An 18,440-nucleotide genomic window follows, 5' to 3' on the forward strand; every position below is an offset into this window, starting at 1 on the left:
TAGGCTCAGATGTGCATGCTCCAGAGCATCCATACTATTGGTCAGTGGTTTTCTCTGGCCATTAAACAAGCTGCGCATGCTCAGTTGTACACCTGTTTCAGCAATGAGTGCAACTTAAATCAGTTGAATTCACACAAAGTCACCACAAATATTGGGACATATTGTGTACATTTCAGACATAAATTTAGAAGAAGAAAATAGTAAAACTACTTACGCTATGAGCCAAACATTAATTGGAGCTCCATTTGTAATTTATTCATCCCAATCTGCTCTCCCACAATCCAGAAAAAGAATGGTAGTAAAACGTGTATGGCCTATATAATGTTGGATAGTGACAAGTGTGTATTGTTATGCAAATAACTGTAAGACTGCGTGTTGAAATGTCAGCTGGTATTAGACTGTTATTAGTAGTAGATGAATCATATCAACATAATATGACAGCAAAGCTTGATCCTTTGCTTTAAGCATTTGTTCCATTTGTACAAACTGCAGTTGAAAATGTGCTTTCGTGTAATTTTGTATTTAAATAGTTGCTGAAGAAAACACTGGAAACCTCGGTTCCATTAGCCTGTGCTAGTGGAGAATATCAGTGCTATGTGTTTAAACTGAGAACATTGCTTTTTAATTTTTATTTGGCGCAGCAGGGAGTGTCACAGTCTCACAGCTCCAGGGACCTGGAGGTTGTGGGTTCAAGTCCCACTCTGGGTGAGTGTCTGTGAGGAGTTTGGTCTGTTCCCTCCGGGTGCTCTTGTTTCCTCCCACGGTCCGATAACACACATTGGTAGGTGGATTGACAACTCAAAATTGTCCATAGGTGTCAGTGTGTGAATGAATATGTGAGTGTGTGTTGCCCTGTGAAAGACTGGCGCCCCCTCCAGGGGCCTTGCGCCCAGTGATTGGCTGGCTCTGGACCCACCACGACCCTTAACTGGATAAGTGATTTATAGTCAATGAATGAATAATGGAGTGGCTGAAGAAAACAATAATATTATGTGAGTTAAAGATATTATTATTAGAACCTGATAATAGATCTGTTTTGCAGTTGTAATATATTTTATTTTCAGTTTGTCCAAATGACATTGTGATGTGTCTGGGGGCTTAGCCTATTTTTTTTTTGTCTGAGGTCCTTTCATCTGATGTTAATTTTTACTAGAGTTGGGACATGACTGTGTTTATTCAGTAGACCCAGATCTGTTGTCTGGAACTTAAAGCTGTAGTCTGAGGATGTCAAAAACTCCACTGTAACAGGTGGCATTTTGCATGTTGTTGTCTATTCTATGCTTCGCCAAACAGTAATGTCAGATATCATATTAACATAGCACATTTATAAGTTCATTCATATCTGTTTATAGGATTACTATTGTCTTTATATGTTTTGAAAGAGATAAATCAATAAATGATGACAATATTTTAGTCAATGATATTGTACGGGACTGTGGACTTTTACAATGATAAATTGATTATTACCTAACACAGGTCTTTTGTGTCAGTGTTCTGTCATCATACAGATATTGGAAGCATTGTTCTGTAGCCTATATGCTTTGTTTTCATATATTTTTAAATTCACAGTATAAATACATGCTAAATTTGAATATTCTTTGGCCTTTAGAGGTTATATAACTTAAAAAGTGTAATGAAAAGTGTATCAAAAGCAATCATTGCTCTGTGAGTGAGAGAATTATCGACATGTCTTAAGATACACTGATAAGCTGGTGAGATAACTATGAAGGGTGGAGGTATTTTTGTAAATAGCTGAATGTACAGTAATTATGCTAATGAAAGGATGAAGCTGTCCGTGATTGTTTAGAAGTGGTAGTGTGGTTCAGATTAAGCGTGTAATTAACATTGTGTATGTGTCGGGGTGATGCACATGGTCAGGATTATGTGTTCTTTGTGACAAGCTGGATACTCCCTCCTAATGGTGTGCTGTCTCTTGCCTTATGTAAGAGTGCTATGAATAATAACACCAACTAAGAAATTAGTAATGTTTATTGGTGGCATGAGGGCAAATGAGGTGATTAATACATCTCTCAGGGTGAAAAAAAAACTTTGGCAACTATTTTGGAAATATTGTGCTATTATTATTGTTTTTGTCACATTATGTATGAGATTGTTTAAATGTACCACTCTTTTTCTGGATGTGCCAACTTGTGTGACTGTTTAAAGAATCACTTTGTAAATAAGATGTTCAAGAGTGATGTGCAAGGTTCTGTGCTTGAATGGCACTAGAAACTCAAACATTTGGAGATAAGTGAATTCAGCTATAGACTTGGTAACTTCATGTACATGACATTTTTAATTATGACATAGCAGTTGAATTATGCAGATTTTTATGCAGATTTTCTCCTGGACGGGGAACCAGTCCTTCGTAGAGCGACACACACGCATGGACACTTTTTGAGTCGCCAATCCACCTACCAACGTGTATTTGTGGAGTGTGGGAGGAAACCAGAGCACCCAGAGGAAACCCGCACAGACACAGGGAGAACACACCAAACTCCAGACAGCTGTGTGACAGTGAGTGGTAATTTTAAAACAAGGAGGAGGCATTTGAAACATTACAGTGTTGAGAAAAAAAGCAAGAAGTAGTAAAAAAGGGCAGTACATTTAAGAGAAATACTAAACTAAATACAAAGGAAAGGGAAGCACAGAAAGTCAAGAGTGAAACAGAAAAAGTAGAAAATGAAAAGAAAAATATCTGAGGGAGAGAAAAAAGGTAGGGCAAGAAGAAAAATAGTGGACATAGAGAGACACCAATGAGTAGAAAGAAATAGAGTGAAAAAATAGAGTAGAAAATAAGAGGGAAACAGGATGAGAGAACGTGTGAGAGAGAAGAGAGAGAGAGAGTGGAGTGGGAGAGTGTAGGAACGAGAAGTCCAGGAGATCAGATGAGGCAGCGTGCTGTTTGACAGTTCAGCTTGTCCTGCTGCTCATTTATGGATGTGTGGAGCGAGGGATTAGCAGAGAAGAGCGAGAGAAGGTGTGAGTGTGTGAGAAGGAGGAGGAGGAGGAGAGAAGAGAAAGAGGTCATGTCACACGTAGACACGGCGTATGGCCAAGCTGGGGCTCAGAGGAACAAACTGTGCTTTTTAATGAATTAGCTTGATGCAGGACAGCAGGCTGCTGGTGGCTACAGTCTGAGCTTCTGCAGGTTCACATTCATCTTTATACAGAGCTTAACTCGCACTGCTATTGTGCTTGTATATCCTTTTTATCTCTAGAATGCATGGAAACCCACCCACAGGAATATTTTTTTTTTCATTTTAAACATCCATTTATGAGGAAATATTAAAATATATAATTGGTAAATCTATTTGCATGGCTTTTGTTAAGAATATTTATCTTCTGATACTCTGAATGTGTTCATTGATTTCTCTTACATAGTGCCCTTGATATCCCACTACCCCCCCTTGAAGACCACTTTGTTCCCTTTCCAGGCAGACCTGAGTATAGGTGCTATACTCACCTTTGGTTCAGGAACTATGACCTAAATCAAACTTAGGGAAAGCTATTGTTTAACAAAAAAAAAAAATGCCACCAAAAACTGCTTGGGTAAAAGTACCTTCCCAAATAATCATTTGAGTAGAAGTACAACAGGAACAGCTCAAAGCTCTACCTATTACTGAGTAAATTAGTGATTGAAATTCTAAGGATCTGAATAATCTTATACGCTGTTGTTTTTGTTTTTGGAAATAAGTTGTATAAAAACTTACCCTGTGGCTATCATCAGTACCATATGTTACTGATGTGGCAGATGGAGGTAAGACTGAAGTCACTGAAGGATTCCTCTCATACTCAATGAACTAGTTAGTACACTGCTCTGATAGGGGCACAGAGTGTACAGTTATAAAGCTTGTGTGTGGGTGGTTGTGTGCTTATGTGTATGTGCTTTTTTCTGTGTCCATATCTGGCTCTTGCATGCTTGTGAATTTCCTGTGTCACCATGCAAAGCCTTTCTACTCTCTAACAAGATGCATTTGGCTAGTGGTGTGTAAAGTGGGGTTGTTTTGTCATCACTGGGATACATTTTGATTTTATAATAAAGAATATGTTTATAAAACTTGTTTTTAGAGAGCAACATTCATCCGGTTTCATTGGATATAAAGGGAACATCTTCGACTGTGGAGAAATGGTCTTTTTAGTGCTTTTAAGGTGGAATGGTATAATTGAGGAAATAAACTACTGTTTGTAAGTGGCTGAAATTGAACATATCTGCTAGTATTTATTTACTGTTTGAATTACCACAGAAACTCATTTGTAGCTCAGGTCGCATCAATTTCCACTGTAAATAAAGTGAAAGAGCAAAAAAATGTAAATATTCCCCACCTATGGAGCAGGAATAGAGTATTATCCTCATCTCGTGTTCATGTTTTTCAACATTTAGAGGTCTCAAATTGTTGTCTCAAATACTCTATATGCTTTTCTCTGCGAGGAGAGTGAGAGAAAGCCTAGCATACCAGACCAAGGCACTTTGTTTTTTGCCCATTTACTGACACTGGGGCTTTGTAAACACATTAGACCAGGTTTGAGCACGCAAACAGATTGGAGAGCTAGCAAATAGTGGGGAATCACCCCTACCCAGAATCACTGATCACAAGGCAGGAACACACCCTGGAGAGGATACAGCCCTTCACAGGGTGACTCACACCTACTCACATCTATGGACACTTTTGAGTAGCCAATTCATTTAACACTTCTCTTATCACTTGTATTTGGACTGTGGTTGGAAACCAAAGCAACCAGAAGAAACCCACACAGACACACCAAACTCCTCAAAGGCACTCACCCAGAGCGGGGCTCTAACCCACAATGAAATTTTGAAAAAAATCATAGCAGTTTAGGTTGTTGATAATTGTTTTTAAACATCAATGCCTTTTTGCTCCGTTTTGTCAAAGGCTAGAAATACAAGATATACTGTTATTCTTAATGAGACACCTTGTAGCCATTAGAAGCGGAAGCGAGCTTAATGACAATACAATGTATAGCCCAAAGTACATTTTAGTGTTTTTGAGGAACCTTGAAAAGATTATTCTTCTGTATTGCCCAGCCCTTCTTTTACCTGAGTGTGCAGTGGACTCTGAATGTACAGCTGGAATTATGCTCCTTAAACCCTCTTGTGTTTGTACAGCTCATTCTCCTACCTCACTGTCTATGTCAGTTCTCTGAAACTGTCTAGCATAGCTGTCTTCCTAGTTTCTCACTCTTTCAGCAGCCCACTCCTCCATCCCCTGCTGTTTTTACCTCCTTCTGTCCGCCTCTTTTTCCTTCTCTGCCTCTGTCACATGGATGAAAACATGCGAGGTGCTCCCAGATGAAGCACTCAAACAGAGCAGACAGTACAAGGGCTTGAGAGGAGAGCGAGATAGTGGGGAAGCAAGTGTGTGTATGTGAGAGAGCTGCAGAGGAAAGAATGTGAGTGTTTTGTACATTTTCACAGCAAAAATGTTCTGATTGTAGTAATACCATTTAACCCTTTAGAACCTCCTGAAGTCTGCCTGTGCTGGGTATTAATTTTAGAATGCTGCTTTCTTGTGTACAGTAGCAGATGGGCCTCAATACTTGGTATTTAAATCTTTAAATGTCTGTGAGGAGTTGGTGTGTTCTCCCCGTGTCCGCGTGGGTTTCCTCCGGGTGCTCTGGTTTCCTCCCACAGTCCAAAAACACACGTTGGTAGGTGGATTGGCAACTCAAAAGGGACTGTAGGTGTGAGTGAATGTGTGTGTGTGTGTCTGTGTTGCCCTGTGTAGGACTGGCGCCCCCTCCAGGGTTCGTTCCTGCCTTGCGCCCAATGATTCCAGGTAGGCTCTGGACCCACCACGACCCTGAACTGGATAAGCAGTTACAGATAATGAATGAATGAATGAATGAATTACTGCTTTATTACTGACTTGTGGAATTTAAACTTTGTGTGGTACCATATCTTATATCACTATGTAAAATTATTTTTATTGTTGGATTCAAACTTACACACATTCTCAATGCAATTTATAGCTTATTGATTTGTTTATTTGAAATATAAAGAGCAGCTAAGACATTTTTTCTTGCTCCCAATTGTAATTTGTAACACAAACATTGTTAGTGAGTTTGTTGTCAAAATAAATGCAGCAACAGCATTGAGAAATAATTTTACTTATAAATCGCCTTAAAGGGTAAAAATATTATGGGCCAAAGGCATGTTCACACAGGTACTCTACTAATTTGTCTTATCTTTTACAGAGTTCTCTACTCACAATTTGTTCCTAGTGTACCTCTCCAACATGATTCCTGTTTGGATGAGAGAGAGAGAGAGAGAGAGAGAGAGAGAGAGAGAGACCACGTTATAAGCACGTGCTGGCTAGTGTTTAATTATTGAAAGCATCCACAAAGAGCAATCTGCCTACAGCCAGAAAATTATGTGTGTGTGTGATTGCCGCTGACAGTTTTAGCTTTGTGAATGTTTGTGGGATTGTTTACACACATTTTCGGGGGCAACAATGTGTTGCTTATATTTGTATAATATATAGAGCAGCTGTTATTTTGTTCATGCTTATATTCTGTTCTGAAAAGTGAATCAGGTTTCAAGAGTTTAAATATAGGATAATCCACTTGCTGTAGGAAGTCAAAGGGGAAAACCTGTAAAAGCAAAACGAGGCTGAAAGATTTAAAGTTATTGAAAAATGGGACTCCTGACAGACCACTGAAACCACTATCATCAGATAAACAGTACTTAAAGCTTTCATCTCTGAGAGACGGGAGAAAATCAAGCTTATCTCTGGTTTCAGATCTGAAAAACAAATCCAGTGGTGTTTCTGTCACCCTTCTCCTGTGAGAAGACTCAGCACTATGAATCTGAAATGATGTGTAACAGTCTGGAAGCCATTACTGAGAAAAGGAAAACTAGAGCACCTCACCTGTCCCTGTATCTGAGGTGTGGGGTATGAGGTAATAATCTGGTGCGTTTGATGTAATTGGAATTATTCATCTTGTGGAAAGCAGAATGGAGCCACCTTCTGTGACTTCATTTAGAGATGTGTATTCCTTGAATTCTTTAAAATTTTCAAAGATTTCCTAGAAAAATTGAAAGTCTTTTTGTGAAGTCTCCCAAAATGAATGGAAGACAAATGGCGAAGGTTGAAGATTAAATGCTAAAAAATGTTTTTGTTTTTTCTAGCTCTGAGAAATTGATCAGTGTCTTATCTGGAAAGAAAAATAATGATGGTTTCTGACTTCTGTTACGTAATTAAATTGCTTGAAAAGCACTACACTGTTATTCCTCATCATCTTTTTATTTTATTAACGTATAACCACAAGTCCTAGTAGTGCACAGAAACTAGCATGTGTGTGAAAGTAGTTAATATGTAGAATAGTGCTGGGCAATATGAGCACAAATCGGTATCACGATTAATAATTTTACCACAATTACAAATGAACGATTAATTTGTTTTTGTATTTAAGACCCTCATAGTTCAGTGACGCGGCTTGGACTGTAAATATTCTCCAGTATTAAAGCTGGGATATTTTTTCTAATGTTGCTGGTAGCTACTTTTTGAGCACTGTCGTCTTAATTATAGTCAAAACACAGCACATCCATATCATAGACACTGTTTTTCTTTTGTACGAGCGTCTAGAGTCGCTTGGTCAGTTGCTTCCATGTTGCAGATAGGGGCAGTATCACGTGACTACAGCTCGGTGGCGTGGTTTTAAAGAGACAGTTCTTGAACACACAGTGGGTACACAACAGAATAAAAATAGTTGATATAATCAATTTAGACAAGATTATGTCGATTAGAAGTTCTGAATGTCAATTTGGATTAATTTCCGTGTGTGTGTGTGTGTGCGAGTTTGCACATGCGCATGTGTGTGAATGAATATGTGTTTTGGTATATGGAATATGTGCCTCCAGGAGGTGTGTGTGTGTGTGTGTGGGAAGGTATTGTCATTAGTATTATGTGTGAAAGGGAGAGAAACTGAAGGAAACAGTTTGCACATGTTCCACAGCACAGGATGAAAGCAATTATAACTGAAATATAACTGAAAAGAAGGAGAGCACTGGAGGAATGTGCAGATGTTTCTGAGGCTGCAGAGATGCTGCAGATGATAAATCTGGAGAACATATGCATGCGCATGCTTCTGTGATGCATTATGCATTTCTCTGGCGTTTGGTGTGAGGTCATTGGGTTGAACCACAGAAAAGCATCTGGAAGGGAATAGAAATGAAAGATTGTTTTTAGTGAGGACATAGTTCATCCTGGTGGGCCCTGCAGTCATTTTTCAGAATTCAGTGCTAGCAACAATGGGAGAGAATTCAATGCTGAAACACATTCTACAAATATGTGAAATGATATAATATCATTCAGTTTTCTACTGTGTGAACTGTATTGAGGTTTACAACTTTATTACCAAAGAAATGTTTGTCTGAACAGTGTGTTTCCCTTTTGGTCCTGTTTGTCTTGAGCCTACTGATATTCTACAACATGTAAATTCTTACAACAACATGAAACAGTTTATATGTGTGTGTGTGTGTGTGTGTGTGTGTGTGTGTGTGTGTGTGTGTATGTGTGTGTGTGTGTTTGTGTGTGTGTGTGTGTGGTGTATATATATATTACACCCCTCAGCTACATCACATCCACACACAATATACATGCAATCACACTCTATTCTGGATTTACTACTAATGCTGGTCATATATCATGTCACAGGGCCTGAGCAAAGTAATAATTCATATTTACTATAGTTCCTCCTTTGGCTTGAACTGCACAGTTCACCTTGGTGTTTGATGTGAGGCAGGAATAAAAGCAAGGACACACTGTAATGAGCCTTCCTCCACATCTTGTGTAAATTCAGTCTCTCTTATGCCTGGTTTCCTTAAAAATAAATCACTTCTCCATTCATTTTTCTTGAGTTGTGTACATTTAAAAAACTGGATGATCCTGAATGCGATCCAATGCTGGGCTTGTATTTAGTTTTTTGTATTTTATCTTTTATTCTTGGAGGTTGATTTATCATTATTTCTGTTAAGATTTTATAACTACAAACAGCAACAATACATTTTTCATTGCCATTGTTCAATTTTTTTATAAAGGCAGTCAGAGTTCAGTGTGACTAGGTGATTTACTCATTGCTTTTACGCCACAGATGAATAGAAAACATGTAAAAACCTTTAATTTAACAGTAATTGTTTTACCATAACCATACCATGATTGTCTTGGTTTTATGTTTGTTACTTATTCAGGTAACTCAGATTCCCACTTGGGCGGCACTGTTGTGCAACAGGTAATGTCGCTGTCACACAGTACAGGGACTGAACCTGTGGGTTCCTCCACTCTATGTGACTGTCTGTGAGGAGTTCGGTGTGTTCTCCCCATGTCCGCATAGGTTTCCTCCCACAGTCCAATAAACCCGCATTGGTAGGTAGATTGGCTACTATAAAGTGTCCATAGGTATGAATTTGTGAGTGTGTGTCACCCTGTGAAGGATTCCAGACTCACAGCAACCATGAATTGGATAAGGAGTTACAGACGATGATGGAATAACATCAGCTACATATTGTGTACAGCTTTATTTAAAAAAATAAAAGATAGAAATCTATATTCCATCACATACCCTTTAAAACATGCCTCTCCTTTCCAGCCCAGTGAATATTGTAGCTCCACTGTATTGGATCGTCCTGTTTGCAATCCATTAAGTCTAGCTGCATTCATTATTTTAGCCATTAACTAAAACAGCCACCATATGCTTTTGTGTGACCTGATTGGACAAAGCAGTACTCCTTGTTTCTAGAATCAATTTATTGATTCACGCCCCATTGGGTAAACCTGTTATTGAATCGGGTCTGTGTGTTATGGGGGCTTTCCTTCGTCACGTACAGCCATGTGTGGGCAGACAGGTCATCCAGTTTAAACAGGAACCCACGACACATGCCATTATCTTCTATTGGTTTTCCTTATTTTGCTGAGCTGGGCAGTTTTCTGCTGGCTGCGGAGAGCTCAGTACTGTCCCACTCTGTGGACCTTGTGGACTGCCATGCACTAGAGAGCAGTAGAGGAAATTGTACCATAAAGAGATCATGACTGCGATTCCACAATGCAGTATTTACACGGTGGAAATAGGCTTTTGAGAAGAGTAGTAATAAAAGTAGCCTGTTATATTACACACTGAAGTGTAAGTGTGAAATGACAGACCACCAATTCTGTGAAAATGTGAAGGAGCTGAGGCATAATCGCTTATTAATGAAATCTATGAATAAAGCAAAAGTGCAGTCCGGACATGTTTATTCCTCTTGTGTGACACAATGAGCAGACTGTGAAAGAGCCCCAAATCATACCAGATTGTATTTCCAGAGATTTTTCTGCTGAAGTTCATCTAATATGTTTTAAGCAGTCATTCCCAGCATCTTTTTTTCACCTAAGAATTACTGCTGGGCAGTAAGATAATATTTACTCTGTTACAGTGATATATGTTGACAAAAACTTTCTGGAGCCTTTGGAATGCTGCAATGATATTGTTACACAGACAAGATTAGTGCAACATTTAGTCGTTTTCTCTATAACTTCGGCTGCTGCTACAGCCTACTCGCAGTAACTCCTTTTCAGTTTACCACAACCATGAAAGTCTTTACATATGATCTTACATTCAACTAGGGGTCGGCGATATGGCCCTAAAATAATATCATGATATTTCAGGGTATTTTGGCAATAACGATATTTTTGGCGATATGAAAAAAACTAAAAATAATTGTATTAATTTCAAGAATATATGACTGCATCAAAATAGATGTTATATTAATGTTAATTATATTAAATGAATATTATATTTCTTATTCAAATTATATTTAATTACATTTTATTTTAATACAACTCTAACAAATTCAAATATTCACAAGAAACATTTGCTTATTTTGTAAACAACAGTAACTTACTAAGATTCTGACATTGTATAAAACATATTTATAATATTGATGTTTTATTTACAAACCACCTCCACACGACTGAAGTCAGTCCTATTTGGGAGCCAATTTTTACGTCTAAATGACGTAATTAATATGTGCCATATTATGTGTAACTGCAATGATGCTGCACGGTGGCTTAGTGGCTTAGCACGTTTGCCTCTCAGTGCTGGGATCTCGGGTTCAAGTCCCATCTGGGTGGGGTTTCCATGTTCTCCTCGTGTCTGCGTGGGTTTCCTCCGGGGTCTCCGGTTTCCTCCCACAGTCCAAAAACATGGAGGGTAGGTGAATTGGCCTCTCTAATAAAATATCTTGGTGTATGAGTGAATGAGTGTGTATGTGAATGAATGTCTGTTTGTATGAGTGAATGTGTGTGCCCAGATATGGATTGGCACTCTGTCCTGGGTGAAACCCTAGTGCCCGATGCAGTCCTCCAGGTGGACGGTCGTACCTGGTTGAGAGTACGCTGTGCGCATTTGGCTGCCGCTTCTTGCCAGTGTGTGTGTGGATTGAGTGTTCTGAGCAGTGTGGATTGTAAAAGCGTCCTTGGGTATGTAGAAAAGTGCAATGTAAGTGTAAAGATAGATAGATGTGTAAACAAGTCAGAAAATCATGATAATCACAATTTTTTAGCATTAAATTTTGCACATGACACGATACGGCACAGCCCTACATTCAACATGTGTGAAGGTGTTCAAAGTCATTGTAAACTGAAAACTGTATGTTTTGCTGGATATTTTCTATATTAACTGGATATTGGCTAGTACGAACAACACCCTTGAAGGCTGAAACTGGGAGGCAATGTACTTTTGGGCAGGAATTTAGTGTGGCTTAGGAATGTGCATGAAGCCGAGCCTCCAGTTGGAAAGGTGATAAAATGGGACTGGATAGACAGGACGGAGGTGAGAGCACCTTTGTCCATCACGTGAGTTTGGAGGGTATATATAGGGCTGAGGGTTCAGGTGTTGTCCAACTCTCATAATTTTGCTATATTATTAAAATATAAAGGCCACAGTTATTTTCCACCTTTGTTAACATTCTCAGTTATATGTATTTTGCAGAATTCAGAGTATGAACAGACTAAAAACAAACCAAACCAAAATAAAATTCATGTATTTAGGTTTCTGTAAGTGATTTAGTGGGCAGTGTAACATTGGTTTATTTGAGATTGGGCAGTGCCTGTTGTCATTTGGGAGCTACTAAGTATCAACAGCTTGGAAGCTACTATTGACCTGTTACATGAAAGTGGTTTATTTCAGAAAAATGCATAAAATATATGTAAACATGTAAAAAGTGTCATGTTGAGCATGTCCTCAGTTTGATCTATGTATGCCTCTCTCTAGAGCAGCTCGAGCATTTGGAGAATACCTGTCCCACACACACCCTGAGAACCGCAACGGATCAGGTTAGAACACATATATTTTTCCTGTTTTTTCTTTTTATTTCCTTCTTTGCAAGAATATCGAACATCCATGAATGCACTTATGTATAGCAGGAGTTAACAGGAATTAAATACTCCTGTTGGGTTTTAATCGGAGCTGTAACTCCAAAACATTTAAATGACCTTCACAACCAAAGCCATTTTACCATCCAGTCTCATGCCTTCTTCAATTTCTCTTTCATTAGAGAAGAGCTTTATTGGCTCCTTAAAGCATGAACAACTGTTGCCAAGATGGTACTCATCTCTGAAGATGATTTACTCAGTTTCTTTCTCTCTCTCTCTTTCTCTCTCTCTCTCTCTCTCTCTCTCTCTCTCTCTCTCTCTCTCTCTCTCTCTCTCTCTCCTGTAGATCACCTGCTGTCTGACACCTTCATTGGCCAAGACGCAGAGTCTCCAGACATCAGCCGATTACACAACAATAACCACCTGCATCCATACTCAAGAACAGCTTCAGTAGCCAAGCCTAGCCAAGAGCAGCTTCAGCCGGGCACTCTTCCCAGTCCGGCACATTGTAGTTCCAAGCGTCGGCTCTCCACCGAGCGTAGCCTTTCCTCTGAGGACCAGCTGCAGCAGCACCAGCCTCCCCAGCAGCAGCAGCCTCGGTGTGCAGAGGGTTCAGTAAAACCGCGGGTCTACACCATCACCAAAGAGGGTGGCATGCTGGCCACAAGGGGGAGTGAGGAGAGCCTGGAACTTGAGGTCCTGAAGGGGGCCATGGAGCAGCCCAGACCCATGGGCTCAACACAGGCAAGTGAATTCAAGAAATTAAAGTGGCAGCTTTCAATTACGCTGCATTGAATATTCATATAAAAATATGTTAATATGTGTGTGTGAGTGGGTGGCACAGCAGGTAGTGTCACTGTCACACAGCTCCAGGGATCTAGAGGTGGGTGTTAAAGTCCCACTCTGGGTGACTTTCTGTGAGGAGTTTGGTATGTTCCCCCCGTGTCTGCGTGGGTTTCCTCCAGGTGTTCTGGTTTCTACCCACGGTCCATAAACAGAGATGGCAGGTGGATTGGTGACTCAAAAGTGTCTGTTGGTGTGAGTGAATGTGTGAGTGTGTGTGTTGCCCTGTGAAGGATTGGCACCCCTCTCCAGGGCATGTTCCTGCCTTGCGCCCAGTGATTCCAGGTAGGCTCTGGACCCACCACGCCCCTGAACTGGATAAGCGGTTATAGGCAATGAATGAATTAATGAGTCTGTGTGTGTGTATGTGTGATAAAATGATAATCAATTTTATTTGTTTTTACTACAATAATTTACTCTTCACTCTAACATAGCAAACTAAGACAAAACCAAGGTCTTTGTGTAAAATAATTTTTAAACTGCTGGAGAGCAACTTAACACAGACCTATCACTTAACTAACCTCTTAACCATAAATCCACATAATATCATTCATATCATTCATTCATTCATTCATTATCTGTAACCCCTTATGTAGTTCAGTGTTTACCGGAGCCTACCCGGAATCACTGGGCACAAGGCAGGAATACACACTGGAGGGAGCACCAGTCCTTCACAGGGCAACACACACACACACACATATTCACTCATACCTACAGACACTGTTGAGTCGCCAGTCCACCTACCAACATGTGTTTTTGGACCGTGGGAGGACAGGGAGCACCCGGAGGAAACCCACGCGGACACAGGGAGAACACACCAAACTCCTCACAGTCACCCGGAGCAGGACTTGAACCCCCAAACTGTGTGACTGCGACACTACCTGCTGCGCCACCGTGCTGCCCTTGTGCTATATCAATTATAGCTTAAAATGTTACAATTTAAATTCTACACGAGGTTAACATCAACATGTTAAAACAAATCATTTTTATTATTGAACAATAAATAGCAGTATCTGAATACCCTTCCAGGCCCGTGGAAGCCATCACCGGGGAAGTCATAATCGTGGAAACCATAGCCATGGCCACAACCATTATGGGCAGGCCCCACCCCACTCACAGCCCCTGCAGAGCTCGGGCAGTGCCCACAATATCCGGGACTGGGGTTCTAGAAGGAGTGGCTCCAGGGAGGAGTACTGCACTCCAGACTGTACAGCCTGTGTCCGACCGCCCTGCCGCAGTCAGCGGTCACTAGACCTGGAGACATCCCCCCGAGACGGAGGCAAACATCGCAAAAAACTGGAGAGGATGTATAGTGAGGACCGGGTGTGTGCAGAGGAACGAGGTGAGAGGAGGGAGACACAGGTGAAAGACAAACAAGGGCTTTGTGCATTTTCTCATTTTTTGTCAGTAGGCACGTGGTTGACTTACTTGTATAGCAGTTTTCCATGTGTTTACCTATCCATGGTCAAACTCATTGACAGAACTTTTTCATCAAAAACAACCATATCTCACCAGTGAATGCATGTTTGCAGTTGCACATTTTGATTGGCCCCTTTAAATACTGGCAAAATCTTAATTTCACCTAATAAGAAATTAGAGCTTAAAGTTTTTTTCTTAAACAAAAGTGTGTCCCTCTCTGCGTCCATTTGGTCGGTGTCCTAAGTAAATCCCCATATCTATTTTTCTTTCTACATTATTGAACACATCAGCTACTCTACACTAGCTTATTTTTTTCTAATCGATTGACAAACACGAATGATTCAAAATGTTTTCAAATGCAAATTTGAGGATGTTTTACTTTTTTCCTTCCGTGTTACAACTTTGGGGCAATGGTGTTTTTTGGCACTGAGAGATCCTATGTGTGTCCTTTTTTTGAATTTCAGAGGAGCAGGCCAACAACTGGTTCCCCAAAGAGAATATGTTCAGCTTCCAGACTGCAACCACCACAATGCAAGCGTGAGTATATCATCACACTACCAAAATAAACCCTGCTGTCCTGCCAGCTCTCACTTCAGCCCTACAGGACTAGGCTTGGCTCAGGAACCCAGAGTCACTCTCAGAGTTGTGGGAGGACAGACTTTTTTTTTCTCTTTCTCTGGCTTATAGTATAGTTGGGTTATTCTTGGCCCGCTCTGGCTTTCTGTATGCCTGACTGCTTAATTATCACCTGCCCACTAGATGACTTAATGACAGACCCCACAAGCTGAGCCCCCTGCTAAGCCACTGTCTTCCTTTCTACTTCTGACACTCCACTCTCATCCCCTTCTCTCTCTCTCTCTCTCTCTGTCTCTCTCTATCATCTGTTCCTTCCGCCTGACATAAACATTTGTTCCTTCTTTCTTCTGAAGTGCTGAAAACATAGTTCATGCTGTCCTTTTTCAGCCCTTAGTTGTATCACTTAATATGCCATTGTTTGTTGTGTACAGAACACTCCACAGTCAGAAGTCAGAACACACTTTAATGTTTCTGTAATCCTTTGATCAGACAGCTTTTGATTAAATGCCAGATTAGATTTTTCTTGTTAATATTGAGCGAGGATATTTGTATTACTTTATTTCCAAAATGAAAAATCTGTGTTCTAAAATGCCCTAAAACAAGCTGCATTCAACCGACATACATGGAGCTTCTTCTGCTTCTTCACTGGGAATCTGCTTCACAGTTTTCCACAAAAAGAGTTCACAATAGTTATATTCTTTGTAATAGTACACACGGTTATTGAGTAATTTGATTGTTTCTTGTGGCATGTTTTTTTTATTCATTCCTTTTACCCAAATATGTAGATAATTGAAATACAAAATGCTCTCAAGAGTAGGTGAAGTCAGGGAGGTAACGTGATTTTGGAGGATATACCCAGGGCTGAGGGAAGGAGTTTGGGCCTGATCCAACTCTTAACATTTATTACACTCTCAGAAAAACAGTTACTGTGGTGGTACTTTTTGCTCTCACTGTGTTGGTACACATTCAGTACCTTTAGAGAACATTATTGTACCTATTCAGGACCTTCAGGACTTTTATTTTTATTTTTTTTATATATTTATACACATAGTTCTATAATGAAATATTACAAATATTCAATTCTCCTTCTGGAAAAGAGAATGTAATGTACCTTTAGGGAAAACACAACTGCACTTTTCACATAACGTATGCTATTATATAATGTTCTATGATTTAATGAAGAATGAGGGAGGATTTAACACCCTGTGCACTTGACTGGCTTTAAATCAGAGAATCTCCTAAAGCAGTCCACTGTTCTTTTTGTTTTTATGTGATGAATGGTGATGGCCTGTCGTACCTGACTCTTTATTTTTCTCTCTTCTGCCTCATCCCTCTTTTCTGAACCTTTGGCTGAACAGAATATCGTGAGTAACTCTTTCTCCTTGACTGAGTGTTTGAGCAAGTTCTACCCCTTTGTCCCTCTGTGCCACTGTCCTGCTTCCTGCTACCTGCTGACCTTCCCCCTCCCCTCTGCCAAAAAGACCACAGAGTGTTTGAAGTTTTGATGGAATATTATCTTAGGCACCATACCTGCTCTTTACTTTGAAGGAATGAAGGAATACAGCTGATAAATGACAGTGTAAATTGGAGATTTTATAAAGAAGAGTATGCTTTCTCATCATCACATGTCATCATAATGTTTAGTGATATAATGCGCAGAGCACCTTTATGTCACACTCACATTTGCATGGTTTTGTTTTAGAACGTCCATCCACATAATCATAGGCAAATGCTAATCTGAGTTCCTTGTCTTGGTCGGTATTATATTTACAAGTACAATGTATTTGCAAATGTTTGTGTACGTTTGTACATGCACTGCTGATGTATGTGTTGCATATCATCCACAGAAACATGAAATGAAAACCCTTCACCATTTGTCCACAGACTTATAATCACCATGCTCAATGCCTAGCATTAAAAAACAGTTAAAAAAAACCAGCACTGGACTGTGGGGTGCTAGAACTGTGGTCTCTGAAGTGATGGAGCATCTTCCAGTACCTTTTAGATAAGCTGGCATAGTGTTGTTTATCCATAAATAATTACTCAGTAACTGGCTCCACTACTGTGGCTGAATGCAGTTTAGTTATTATTATTATTATTTATATATCTTTCTTTATGTGAAAATGTACTCACATTCAGTAAAGCTCACAATGTTCTAATATGGTACTGAAAACCTTCACAGAAGAGTAGAAGCCTTTGGCTGAGCAGATGTCTGCAGAGTTTCTGTCTAATATTGTAGTCCAATTTGGTCATAGAGTTTGCACATGTGTGTAGTTTATGAACTGTATTGGAGCAGTGGTTATTATTTGTTATTAGTCTTAGCCACTGCTTTTGTAGCACCAAAAACCTTTGATAAAACATCACATGGGACCTAATGGTGCTGCCAGCACCAAATATTCAGGGTATATTTTAAATCTAGAAAGCGGTTGTATATTTAGTAGACGAATATGGTTTTTATACAGTGTGAAGATGACCCAAGTGAAGCTGCTGTGAATAACCCAGAAAAGTCAGTCACTTATATTTGCACTTGCTGTGCTCTGCCTGTCACCAGTCTGTCACTTTCTAAAACGCACAAGTTTTGGCTGAAACTTTTGGTCTAAAGTCTGTCTGTATTAACCCTCATACCCCTTACTTTCCTGCACTCTCTCTACTGCTTCTCCACTCTCTTTCTACCTCTCTCTCTCTCTCACTCACTTGCTCTGGAATTTTCTCATGCTCGCTTTCTGTTCTCCCCTTCTCTCTCTCTCTCTCTCTCTCTCTCTCTCTCTCTCTCTCTCTCTCTCTCTCTCTCTCACACACACACACATACACACACCACACAGGGCTGTCATTATCTTTATCTGTCGAGAGCAAAGATTTGGTTCTGACATTGACTGTCAATGATGATGGCTATATTTTCTGTCACCCTGTCAAAGCCAATCTTTCAGTGTGTGAGATATGATAGACAGTTTAAGCGCATACACACACACGTGCGTGCACACACACACACACACACACACACACACACACACACACACACGCACACTGTGAAACTCTTCATCCTCTTTGAACAGAATCTCCCCGCTGGTGTTTTTGTCTCAGTTTTTCTGCTACAGACCTGGCTGTGTATATGTGTTTGTGTGTGTGTGTGTGTGTGTGTAAGAGAGAGAGAGAGAGAGAGAGAGAGAGAGAGAGAGAGAGAGAGAGAGAGAGAGAGAGAGAGAGAGAGAGAGAGAGAGAGAGAGAGAGAGAGAG

General features: G+C 40.1%; 1 protein-coding gene across 1 annotated transcript in view; it reads left to right on the forward strand.

Annotated features, from left to right (window-relative positions):
- LOC136676368 (NMDA receptor synaptonuclear signaling and neuronal migration factor-like) overlaps positions 1–18,440 on the forward strand; it is a 134,122-nt gene that overhangs the window by 7,049 nt on the left and 108,633 nt on the right. The window contains exons 2-6 of the mRNA XM_066653317.1: positions 12,268–12,329; positions 12,715–13,112; positions 14,241–14,553; positions 15,095–15,167; positions 16,565–16,570. Of these exons, the coding sequence (XP_066509414.1) occupies positions 12,268–12,329; positions 12,715–13,112; positions 14,241–14,553; positions 15,095–15,167; positions 16,565–16,570 (852 nt within the window). The remainder of the gene's footprint in view (positions 1–12,267; positions 12,330–12,714; positions 13,113–14,240; positions 14,554–15,094; positions 15,168–16,564; positions 16,571–18,440) is intronic.

The sequence above is a fragment of the Hoplias malabaricus genome, chromosome X2, assembly GCF_029633855.1.
Source record: "Hoplias malabaricus isolate fHopMal1 chromosome X2, fHopMal1.hap1, whole genome shotgun sequence".
NCBI classification, from domain to species: Eukaryota; Metazoa; Chordata; class Actinopteri; order Characiformes; family Erythrinidae; genus Hoplias; species Hoplias malabaricus.